Below are 12,669 nucleotides of genomic sequence, written 5' to 3'. Positions count from 1 at the left end.
CTTATATAATGTAGGACTATTTGACTTTGTATTTCTTTCCCATACCCTGGTCTACCTTTGTTTTAAATCCCAGAATCTTGGCCCGGACTATCAGAGGGGGTTCAAGCCATTCATTTTGCATTTCCACGGCCCTGTTCATACGAGCCCATTTGGTCCGGAAGCGGGACGGAACAGGGGCGGAGCAAACCGGCACGATCCCACCTCAACATCTGGGGAGCGTGCCGGATCCGTCCCGGTTCCGTCCCTTCCAGCGTTGCTCCGCGGCGAAAAAGAACCACCTCCCGAGGTGGTTCTTTCCGAAGGGCCGCAGCAACGCTGGCCGTGGGATCGCCGGCGCGTCCTTGCGCCGGCGCATCCCCGGCTCCTGGCCGAACTGCGCATGTGTGAGCATGCGCAGTTCGCCAGGCTCCCCTTCCCACCGCTGCGTTCTCCCCGGCATCTGATCGTGCCGGGGAGCGTTGCGACGCGGCTCGGGGGATCTGTGAGATCCCGCCGCGCCGTCCCAACTTTGCCGCGGCTCACTTTAGCCGCGGTACTAGCACCTAATTCCCTGCCGTGTGGCAGGGACCTACGTCTAGCAAAATATTGTATGGCCATGTTTTATCTAGCTCTGTGGGCTTTCCATGAGGATCAGATTGTTTATCATTTGTGTGTCTTGGTTCTAGTTGTGTTTTTCCCCCGCATGTCAAATTTATAGCTTGTTTTTGTAACAAGTCTATTGTTTGTAAGTTGCTTTTATTTTCTGGTAGATCTTCTTATAGTTGGTGTCCTATTTTTCCAATTTTGATTTCTATCTTATTAGTCACAGTTGTTAAGGCTGAAGTCTCTTGTTTGTTTACAGAGATATATTTTTTAATTTTCTGTGTTTGCATGGACAGATGATTTGCCAAAGCATCTATTTTTGTATGTATTGGTTCTAATGCTTTAGACAGAGTTGTTTCAACAGCCAAGTTCACTGCTAGTATAACAGATTCTTGTATCAGATTCTGTAAATCATTTATACTTATTTGATCTGCACTCATTGGAGAGGATGAGATAGATGCTTTTCTACCTCCATCCACCTTATCCATATTTATTGTTTTTTTCTAAATATCCCAGTTAAGCACAAACTGTTTCCCCATTACCTATCCTTACTATTTAACCTAAATTCTATCCTAGTATCTAACCACCTGTCTTTACTATAAACCTAAATTTTATCCTAATAGCCTAATACCATAACATGTAGGAGATAGACAGTTTTTCCAAACTCCCCCCCTTTTTCTTTTCTTCTTTCTTCCATCTTTCTTCCTTCTCTTTCCCCCCCTGTCTTGTTTCCGTTGCCTCTGTCTTAATGCTTTTTACTGTCTCTACTCCACCTCCACTAGCATCCGTACAATCCAATAAAGTATTGTGACTCACGCAGATTTGCCAGTGTTTCTACTCACGCCCCAGTCGCTGTCTCACTTTTTAACTGTAGAAGGATACTGTAGTCAGCTTAAAGGGAGAAAAATTAGCATTTCAGTACAGGGTAGCCTGAACTCCTTTTCTTCGCCACTTGTTAGGAAGAGAAACCCATCCTCTCGTTCAGGTCTCCCTATTGATTTAAAGGACAAGTTCGCTTTTTCACGTAATCCAAAAGGGGAGGCTCAAAATAAAACATTGAAAGAAATTATTTCTTGATGGTGTGCTCATGGTACTTCCAGGCTTAATTTCATCTAGAAGACTCTGTGAGGTTCATTGGTTTTGACTAATGCTCAGCGCAGACCACTGAGCTTCTTCCACCACCTCCCGCATCGGAGCAACTCCGGGGTTTCATGCCAGCCGCTGCTCGCCTCCACTTCCCCGAAGCAAGCTCCCTGCTACAAGCTCTTCCTCCAAGAGAGTTTGTTGAGGCTCAAGCTATACTAGGAATGCTTGGGCCCAGGAAGACAAGGAAAATCAGTGGACTTGGCCAGCAGCATTTCTGCTGCTATCCATCATCGTCGAGACCCGAACCAGCCTTTTTAACTCAGTTCTGACACATACGTTCCCCCCATGTAACCTCTTTAACAGGCATGTAGAAAGAATGAGAGATGTCTGGTTTTCATTATCCCCAGAACTGTGTATTATTAGCAGCCCCCATAGTCCAGATTAGCCAGACCTTGTGAAAGCTCAGAAACTAAGCAGGGCCAGTAGGTGGATGGGAGACCGTCAAGGAAGAGTGGGGCTTCTATGCAAAGGAAGGCAGTGGGCAAACCACCTTTGGTCATCTTGGCTACAAGCATGGACGGGTTCAAAAGGGAATTAGATAAGCATATGGAGCAGAGGTCCATCAGTGGCTATTAGCCACAAGGTATAGATAGGGACTCTGGGGCAAGTGATGCTCTGTTTTCTTGGTGCTTGGGGGGGTCAACAGTGGGAGGGCTTCTAATGTCCTGGCCCCACTGGTGGACCGCCTGATGACACCTGGTATTACTGGCCACTGTGTGAAACAGAGTGTTGGACGGGATGGGCCTTTGGCCTGATCCAACATTGGCATCTCTTATGTTCTTATGTTCTTATCTCTTCCCTTGAAAACCTCATGAGGTGGAACTTCATCAGGGTCACCAAGAGTTGCTTGTGTCTCAATGGCACACTTTACCTTTTAGAATTCTGCATTGAGAATTTACACAAAGACATCAAAACTCCTAATAAGATTATTTATCAGACAATAGTAACAGTTTAGCAATCAGGAATATCACAGATCTGCCTGAATTCCATTTGTCGAGCTCTGACAGAGAAATCAAGGACATAATGAACTGAGCAAGTGAGAGCAAGTTTAGGATAAAGCAGAAGGAATGAAGAAGAAATTGGCAGTAAGAAATGAGGCACTCCAATTGGTACAGTTTATGATGAACTGTTGCGGGGAACAGCGCAGAGCTTATATGGGTGGGGAACAAATGATATCTGAACTATAGGATCTGCGTTGAGTTCCTTCACCCCTTCTGGCAGCTGGAAGGTGAATGCCCTCAGCAGGCTGGTGAAGAAGATGAAGAGCTCAATCCTTGCCAGCTGCTCTCCCAGGCAGACGCGGGCCCCTGCAAAGGAAACGAGGGAAGGCAACATGTGAAGACTCCATTAACAAGTATTGTCTAGAATGTATCACCTAGGTGAACATTTGGCTTGGACTTTGGTAAAATAGCACGAGCTGAATGGATGAAGATTTCCTTCTACCTTCCAAAGTAGCTCCTCAGCAACTTGTGTTGCTGCAACACTAAGTCCTCCACACCACATTTCATTGCCAAGCTTCTCACTTCCTGTTTTTCTGTGTGCCCCCCCCCCCGGTCCAAAAAAAAAAAAAAGAACCAACACAAGAGTAGGACCACACTTAATTGCAGTGAAATGATTGTCCCTGGGAGAAGTCTCACCTTGTCCAGTATCTAGCTATCAAATCATTCATCAAGCCCTTTAAGTGTGTACTTGCTCTTGTAACTGTAGGGCAATTGGTGGGGGGACTAGGGGGGTGGAATTTAAGGATTTTGAAAAATCGGGTGGACCATGGAGCTGGCCTAGTGTGATGAATGGGCAAAAGTCCCACCCCTTTCTCTACACAACCGTATCTCCAGTGCACATTTATTGTCTGTAAAACCACTGAATTCCTGACTTGTCTTGTCAACTTCATTTTCCAGAAAGTCGAGAGGGAAACAAGGGGATCTGCTATCTTGGACTTGATTCTTACCAAGAGGGAAGAACTGGTTGATGAGGTGAAAGTAGTGGGCTCCCTGGGTAGCAGTGAACATGTCATTTTGGAATTTGCAGTCTTGTGGAAGTAAAAGCTGTATGTAGTCAGACACAGGGCTATTTTTGGGCAGGAACGCACAGGAACGGAGTTCCGGCTGGCTCCTGAGTTGGCCACGTCCAGCAGGGACTCATTAGCATAATAGGCCACACCCAACAGCAGAAACTCATTAGGATTGGCTACATTATGGGTGTGTGGCCTAACATGCAAAGGAGTTCCTGCTACAAAAAAAGCCCTGGGTTTTGACAACAAACAAGAATAAGAAGCAAAAGGTGGGTGTGGCTGGATGAGCACACTTCTGGTAACACGGGGGTGTGGCCTCATATGCTAATGAACTGTGCTGTCAGGGGTGTAGCCTAATATGCTAACACATTTCTGCTGTTGGGTGTGGCCAATTATGCTAATGACTTCCTGCTGGGCTTTTTCTACAAAAAAAGCCCTGGTCAGACATATAGGAGGAGTCATTGCTCCATGGGAAAGCACATACTGTATTCTATGCCTGCTTCTATTACTTAAGGATCTCAGGTAAGAGGATTGAGTTTCTGCTTTAGGTCTTGCACCACCATGCAGAACATCCAGCAGTGGCTTGTGGCGCAAAAGATTTTCTGGCGGGGCTGCCATTATTTTTATGTCAGCTCCAATCTGCCCCCAAGCCCGACCTCCAGCAGCCGCTACTCTCTCTCCCCTCTCGTGAGATTTAAAGGGCCCTTCAACTGATCGGTGAGGAGCACATGGCCCACCAATCAGCTGGAGAGGCCTTTACTTGGAGGAGGGAGGGAGAGGGGTGCACACCATCCCCCGCTTCTTCTCAAAAGCATTTGAACTATCCCTTTAAATGCTTTTGAGAAGCAGCGGTGTGTGTGCATGTGGAGCCCCATTCTTCTTTTAAAAAATCTTCTTTAAAACATTAAAAAAAACTTTGTGGAGCTAGTCCTTTAAGGAAGGGGGCGGAGCCCCCAATAGCCCCACTGTAGCTACGGGCCAGTGTCCAAGCTATATTTAACAGAATTTACCTTCCCTAACCCTAACTAAAATCATACTAATATTTGTCATAAGGTTTGGGTAATTTAGTGATTCCTAAGAAACATTCTGCACAAGAAGAAAATATTCCTAAATTTAATCCTCCTGGGAACCCTATGAACAGCTATCAACCACCCTTTGCATTTACCTGCTCCAAATGGAAGGAATGCTTCTCTTTCCACAAAACTTCCATCCTTGTCCAAAAAATGATTTGGGTTGAATTCCTCTGGTGTCTCCCATTCTTTAGGATCAAGAAGAACAGAATGTAGATCTGCAAAAATGATAGCCCCCTGGAAGAATGAAACTGTTACTTCAGGATGCATACGGACAAGGACATTGATATTTTCCAGTCATTGTCCCAATACTAGTATTTACTGTTTTCTAGGGTTTCCAATCCGTGCCTGATGCCTGGCAGAAGATTTGGGGTGGGGGTGGGGAGGAACAAGACCTTGTTGGCACCATCAGAGTATGACATGCTGTTGTTTTTGGTTTGAACCTGGAACTGGTCATGCCACTCTAGGTTTCAGTGGAAACTCTATAGTTTTACCATAGAGATTCTTGTGAATCCTTGAGGGGTGTGATGTCACTTCTGGGTTCACCCCAGAAATGATATTACACTGTTGATGCCACAGCTATTTATTCCTTACATTTAACCCTGTTGGCCTACTGAGTGGCAGTGGGGATTGAGGGCTGCCAATGGGAGGTTTCCTTCTGGAAGGGGAGTCCTGGCATCCCTATTGTTTTCAGATCCCCTGAAAGGTCCAGAGCGGCCCCAACCATCTCTAGCTTTTGATGACCCAAGCCATAACATCCATATGAGTGATGAAAAGAAAACAAGGTTGCAACAACAGACTGATACTTAATGTAATTTCTTTTTTCTTTTTGTAATTTTGAGGCTCCCTTAGAGCTTCAGGCCCGGGCCAAATGACCCTTCTGGAACCGCTCATACTGGCCATGGCCGTTTCCCATATATACATGCTTCAATCTCCTGAAACTCAAGAATCATATCTTCTTTCGGTAATGGCTGGATTTCTAAGCAAGAACTTCCTCAGCTCACCCTGTTAAAAAGATGTTCGCAAAATGAAAATGAGATACGCCGTTGGACGAACAGAACTGAAAAGGCATGAGCAATTTTATGTACTCCTGGATAACCAGTTGGCCACCATAAACTAAAAACGCAACGTACCCTGTTTTACTTCCAGGTTTCCTTCTTCAGTCTTAGACTTTGGCTCAGTCAAGAAACCATAAGGTTTCAGGGGGAGCAGAGCTTTGTAAAGTGCTATCACTGCTTTCATGGTACAGGATTTATACTGGGAAAGGTTTTTAAGAAACATATGCTAAACATATGAGCACTTTGAGAACTGACAGTCATCCAATTGTTGGATACATTTTTGAATAAAACCAAGAGGCACTGGCACAAATAGATAAGCACAGATGGGGCCAGATAATTTGGGGGCTGACAAAATACTAATAGGCCCCGGTCACACGGAGCATTAGCCACGCTAGAGGGATGGAAGATAGGCAGATTTTCCAGGCGCAATCTCACCGCCACATCTGGGAAGCGTAGAGCTCCCGTGGCTCACCCGAGGCTTCCCGCTGAAGACACGCAGTAAAAAACTAGTACCTCAGAGGTACTAGTTTCCGGAAACTGCGGGGCAAGGGCGGGCATCTGATCGCGTTTCCGGTGGCATCCGGCGCCCGCCCATGCCCCATTGCGAAAAGGGGTGTTTTTTTAGGTCTACAGGGATGTGCACAAACACCCAACGGGGCATGCGCATACTTCAGGTTAAAACAAACAAACACAACCCCGTTTGCCGTGCCGTGCCGCTTCTTTGGCGCTTCGTGTGATCGGCACCTTCCCCCTAACCACGGGTCCTCGACGGGACCGCGAGGGAACGCCTGATCACGCAGCCGCACCTTATTTCGCTGCAGGGCAAACAGCCATGTCTCCCCCCCCCCGCGATATCTGGCCCGTGTGACTGGGGCCATAATGTGGCATTTCTGGGAAAGTGGTCCAGCTTGTAGCCTTCAAAAACTACTACACAGGAAGCTCTGATATATGAAGAAGAAGAAGAAGAAGAAATTGGATTTATACCCCACCCTTCACTACCCAAAGGAGTCTCAGAGTGGCTCACAAACTCCTTTCCCGTCCCCTCCCCACAACAAACATCCTGTGAGGTAGGTGGTCTGAGACTGTAAGCTGTTTTGAGACTGTTTAAGGTAGAGAAATGCGGGGTATAAAAGCTCTTCTTCTCCTCCTCCTCCTCCTCTGCATATACATCTTACAAAGTGCTGCCTTTTATAGATATCACTCTTAGAATCCAGAAGTGCAACCATAACAATATCCTTTACCTTTGGGATAAGAAAGCCACACATGTTCACATCTTTTGTACTTTGTCTGGGGACTCCAAAGAATAAGATATACTGGAAACGTTGGATCTCATGAATCACGGCATTCGTGTAGGTTTTTTTTTTTCCGATCTTGGTAGCGCAATAATTGAGAGGAACCTAAAACATCTTCCATCTCCTTGTAGACTTTCTCTGAGGAAAACAGTACAAAATAATTTATTAGGGGCACTGCATTTTCCTGTACCTCATTCGTGAACCAGTGAAAATATTTGATATCACGTATTCAAAAAATTGGAATGTACATGGAGCTGTAGGCTTGGGTCATGAAGCAGGAAACAAAAAAAAACACACCACTGGCAAAAAATAACAACACACAAGCAAGTAAGCAAGCATATAATGATCAAATAAGCATAACAGCAAGTATAATATAAATCAAAAATCCAGAACAGCATGCATGGCACTATGACCTTGAAGAAACTTTGCCTGTGTTGATGCAGCCTGAATATTAGGTATAAATTAAGGTGCAGTACATGGCAGGCTAAGGACCCTTAATCCTCCTTGACTGACCATTCTGGCTTAGTGTATGCCAGCTTTTGAGACTGGGGTGAGTTTTCTTTGCAGCTCCTAATTTTACAATTTTTTCAAATATTTATATCCTGTATGCATTCTCACTTGTGTATTGTTCCAATATTTATATTTTGTATGCATTCTCATTTGTATATGCTTTGAATTTGCATTCAGTCCCATTACAGCCATGCTTGAATAAGAATTATTCGAAACGCGGCAACAGGCATCCAGATTACGCTTTTTATGGCTCAGAAAATTTGATGAATTGCACTCCAATTTGGACTTTGATATTGCTTCTATGCTGGAGTAGACACATGGAAAGACTGTGACTTGTTTCTATTATGATTTATTATTGCACTTTGGCCTATTGATTTATATCATACTTGTTATGTTTATTTGATTTATATTATACTTGCTGTTATGCTTATTTGATCATTATATACTTGCTTACTTGCTTGTGTGTTATTATTTTTTGCCAGTGGTGTTTTTTTTGTTTCCTGCATTGTACACTGGCTTCCCCCCCTTCTTTTTTTGGGTCATAAAGCAACATATATTACCTATGAAAAGAAAAAAAAAGTAAAGGAATTGGAGTTCTTTTATCCAAAATTGGTCCCTAAGACAAGCATCCTTTACATAAGTCTAACATCAGTTCCAGAGTAAAAGGATTACTTAAACCTGTGTATAGACAGTTCAGAGCTTTTGCAAACCATTCTCCCAGGGCAAAGTGAAAGTATGGAAGTGAGACAGATTCTTAACCAACAAGTAAATTTTTTACCCTAAACCAAAATAGAAGGAAGGAAAGTGAAATGGTGGTAGGTGATAAAAGTTTGAACATATTGCAACAACTACTGCAAAAAAATCCAGGATGCCACCTTGAAATGAAAACACTGAACGCTTTTTAGAAAGAAGCTTAAATTCTAGGAGCGGACAGAGGACATGAGCCCCCACTGGGTTCCCTGATTCCAATGGGACCCAATGACCCACTCTCAGGGTCCATGTACCAAAGCTGAAACAGGAGGCTGAAGTTGGTTCCTTATTCGCTCTTCCTTAATCATTCCTTATTCGTTACTTATTTGTGCAGTCATTCAGAAACACTAAGGAGAGTGAGTTGGAAAGCTCTGAACCCCAAAATAAGGTTTGGACCGCCACACTTCATATACCCCCGTCTTCAGTGGACCCTCCCCTTCGAGGGGACACATTCTGTGTGCTGGTCCAAAGCGCGGTTCCGGTGCCAGCTGCTCCAAAGTGCGGTGCCCCCAGGACAAGCACACAGGCAGACATTGGGGCCAGGCTGCACCCCCCACAAATATTTGGACCACCTCAAATGACAAATCCCCACGCTCTGGGAACTGTGCCCTGCAAGGCGACATACAGTGATGCCCGGTCCAAACACCGGTTCTGATGCCACAAGCTTCTGTTTGCAGGGCTTCCCCGAGGCCTGTACTCCAGATGAGATTTGAAAAAGGAAGTGCCCCCTGCACCCAAAATAATGTTTGGACCCCCACACTTCATACACCCCCGTCTTCAGCGGACACTCCCCTTCGAGGGGACACATTCTGTGTGCTGGTACAAAGCGCGGCTTGCCCTGCAAGGTGACATACAGTGATGCCCGGTCCAAACACCGGTTCTGATGCCACAAGCTTCTGTTCGCAGTCCCTACCTAAAACCCCCAACTGTGGGCTGTGTTTTCTAAGTTCTTTCAGGCCTAAAAGCATCCCATGGACACTTGCAATAATCACATGTGGCCTACTTCCCAATCATTGAGTAATCACACACATGGACTGCCCACAGTGGTACCTTGGAGATCAGTTTGGTTTTAGGAATCTGAGCTTTCAATTCTCAAAGTTTGTCTGTTCAGACAAAATTTGAATATGAAGAGTAAAGAAGTCAGGATGCAAAGCTGCAATGTGCTTTCTTAAGCAGCTTGATTGGGACATGGGTGTGGAACATTAGCAAGTATAGTGAAATAAGAATCCCTTAAGCCCTGATAAATCCGTCCTTGTGAACTTGTGAATGAATTCAAATTCAGCAATCTTAGGTCGTTATCAGTAATTGATGCTTCTCTGAGGACTGTTAATCCTCATTCAGCAATGGAATGACCTTCACCCTAAAGACTGACTGTATGAATGTCCTGCCAGAAGCTCACTGGGAGTGGTTCCTTATTCTAATATACTTTGAAATGCAGGCCTCTCAGAGGCACCCCAAATAGAAGCTTGTGGTGCCAGAACAAGTGTTTAGACTGGGCAATGGGGTATGTCTCCTTGCAGGGGGATGTGTCACTTGGGGTGGTCCAAAGATTTCGGGGGGGGGGGGGAAGCCTGGCCCCAGGGTCTGCCTGTGTGATTGTCCTGGGGTCATCTCACTTTGGAGCGGCTGGCACAAGAACCACTCTTTGGGCCAGGTAGTACCATATTTCCCCTTGAAGGGGAGAATCCCCTGAATGTGGTGACGTATGATATATGGTTGTCCAGATCTTATTTTCGAGTTCAGAGCTTTCAAACTCTCCTGAGAGTTTTAGGATGAGTTCATGAAGAAGTCACGAATATGGAATGAATAAGGAACAAACACACAGGCAGACACTGGGGCCAGACTGCCCCCCCCCCATATATTTTGAAATACAGGCCTCGGGGAAGCCCTGCGAACAGAAGCTCGTGGCATCAGAACCGGTGTTTGGACCGGGTATCACTGTATGTCACCTTACAGGGCACAGTCCCCAGAGTGTGGGTATGTGTCATTTGGGGTGGTCCAAATATTTGTGGGGGGTGCAGCCTGGCCCCAGTATCTGCTTGTGTGCTTGTCCTGGGGGCACTGCACTTTGAAGCAGCTTGCACCAGAACCGTGCTTTGGACCACGATACAGCATATGTCCCCTTGAAGGGGAGAGTCCTGTGAATGAGGGGGTATATGATATGTGGTGGTCTTGAGTACAGCTGGGGGATGCCTGAAACATGTGACTGTGTGAACCCACCCCTTTAATCCACTACTGAAATGCTCCTGAAATGTTTGCCTGCCGGGCCAAACTGCAGAAATTGAACAAGAGAGAGATCTTGGAGTTGTAGTAGATAACTCACTGAAAATGTTGAGACAGTGTGTGACTGCAATAAAAAAGGCCAATGCTATGCTGGGGATTATTAGGAAGGGTATTGAAAACAGATCAGCCAATATCATAATGCCCCTATATAAATCAATGGTGCGACCTCTTTTGGAATACTGTGTGCAGTTCTGGTCACCACACCTTAAAAAGGATATTATAGCTTTGGGAAAAGTGCAGAAAAGGGCAACTCGAATGATAAAAGGGTTGGAACACTTTCCCTATGAGGAAAGGTTAAGGCGCTTAGGGCTCTTTAGCTTGGAGAAACGACGACTGAGGGGTGACATGATTGAGGTTTATAAGATTATGCATGGGAAAGTGTTGGACTGGATGGGCCTTTGGCCTGATCCAACATTGGCATCTCTTATGTTCTTATATAGACTATAGAACAATGCAGTGGGCTTGATGAAAACAGTGAGGAAATGGGTTTATTTCAGAGGCATGCTTGGCTTGGTTGCTTCTGTGTTTTCCTTTTCTCCAGCACTTTGCATGATAGTAACAAAGTTCCTGGAGACCTGAGTCCTGGGAACACAGAACAGTTACAAAGCAGGTTTCTTACTTGACTGATTCAGGTTCATAAAATGGGACAAAAAGGTTTTTAACTTTTAGCTGTGTTTGACAGGAACAGCACCCAAACCCTGCCTATCTTCAAAATTTCTGAAGTCCCTAATGGATTCCCTGTATAACCAGAAGATGACCTGACCTTTTTCCCACCCAAAAGTTGAACCGCCAGATTCCTTTCCCCCCCCTTTTCAGTGTTCCGGTCCATCATTTAAAAGTGCTTGAGTGAGACTCCTGGTGGGCAGAACTTGAAATGGCCCATCACAATACCACAGAAAAGTCACTTCATAAAACATTTATTTCGTATTGGTACTGTGACCGACAGAGTCAAATTCCTCCTCTTTTTCCAGTATATGCCAATCTCCTTTGTACCCTAGTGGTCTATATAGAAATCTCAGGGAACCGGGGTAGAAATCTAATGAATGAATTATTCATTCATTCATTCATTCATTCATTCATTCATTCATTCATTCATTCATTCCTTAGATTTCTACCCCACCCTCCCAGCAAGGCCGGCTCAGGGGCACACATTTCAGTAAGAAGAAAAAGAGAAGAGATTGGATTTCTATCCCGCCCTTCACTACCCAAAGGTGTCTCAGAGCGGCTTACAAACTCCTTTCCCTTCCCCTCCCCACAACAGACACCCTGTGAGGTAGGCGGGGCTGAGAGAGCTCTTGACAGAAACTGCTCTTTTTCAAGAACAGCTCTTATCAGAACTACGGCTTGCCCAAGGTCATCCAGCCAGGTGCAAGTGGAGAAGTGGGGAATCAAACCCGGTTCTCCCAGATTGGACTACACGCACTTAACCACTACACCAAACTTACAAAAAGTAAGTTAAAGTTGGTCCTGAATGTCCCCTTCCAACTTATTCCTCTCTTTTCATTTGTTGTTCTAAGTATCTCTGTTCTCTTCCTTGGTATTAATCTTGTTGACCAAGGCAGGGGAGACGGTACTTCACAAACACCATTACAATTTACATCCGGGGTGGCTACCAGTAGGCCAAAGCAATGGTTATTTGCTTGGAGTTGTGACTGGGTGGAGGAGTGTGTTGTGAGCAGGTCATCCTCAATTAATCCCAAAATCAATACATCCTACCTTCTTGCCAGTTTGGTGTAGTGGTTAAGTGCAAGGACTCTAATCTGGGAGAACCGGGTTTGATTCCCCACTCCTCCACTTGCACCTGCTGGATTACCTTGGGTAAGCCATAGTTCTGACAAGAGCTGTCCTTGAAAATGAGCAGTTTCTGTCAGAGCTCTCTCAGCCCCACCTACCTCTGTTGTGGGGAGGGGAAGGCAGAGGAGTTTGCAAGCCACTCTGAGACTCCTTTGGGTAGTGAAGGGCGGGGT

General features: G+C 45.3%; 1 protein-coding gene across 1 annotated transcript in view; it reads right to left on the bottom strand.

Moving 5' to 3' along the window:
- Positions 1 to 2,826: 2,826 nt before the first annotated feature.
- Positions 2,827 to 12,669, bottom strand: part of LOC107115468 (cytochrome P450 2J2-like) — a 34,257-nt gene continuing 24,414 nt past the window's right edge. The window contains 4 exon segments of the mRNA XM_015417186.1: positions 2,827 to 3,035; positions 4,905 to 5,046; positions 7,109 to 7,231; positions 7,233 to 7,297. Coding sequence (XP_015272672.1) covers positions 2,845 to 3,035; positions 4,905 to 5,046; positions 7,109 to 7,231; positions 7,233 to 7,297 — 521 coding nt within the window. The 3' untranslated portion in view covers positions 2,827 to 2,844.

Source organism: Gekko japonicus, unplaced genomic scaffold (assembly GCF_001447785.1).
Source record: "Gekko japonicus isolate JY-2015 unplaced genomic scaffold, Gekko_japonicus_V1.1 scaffold1341, whole genome shotgun sequence".
NCBI classification, from domain to species: Eukaryota; Metazoa; Chordata; class Lepidosauria; order Squamata; family Gekkonidae; genus Gekko; species Gekko japonicus.
Note: the sequence above shows the minus strand (reverse complement) of the source record. Positions and strands in the feature narration are given on the sequence as shown.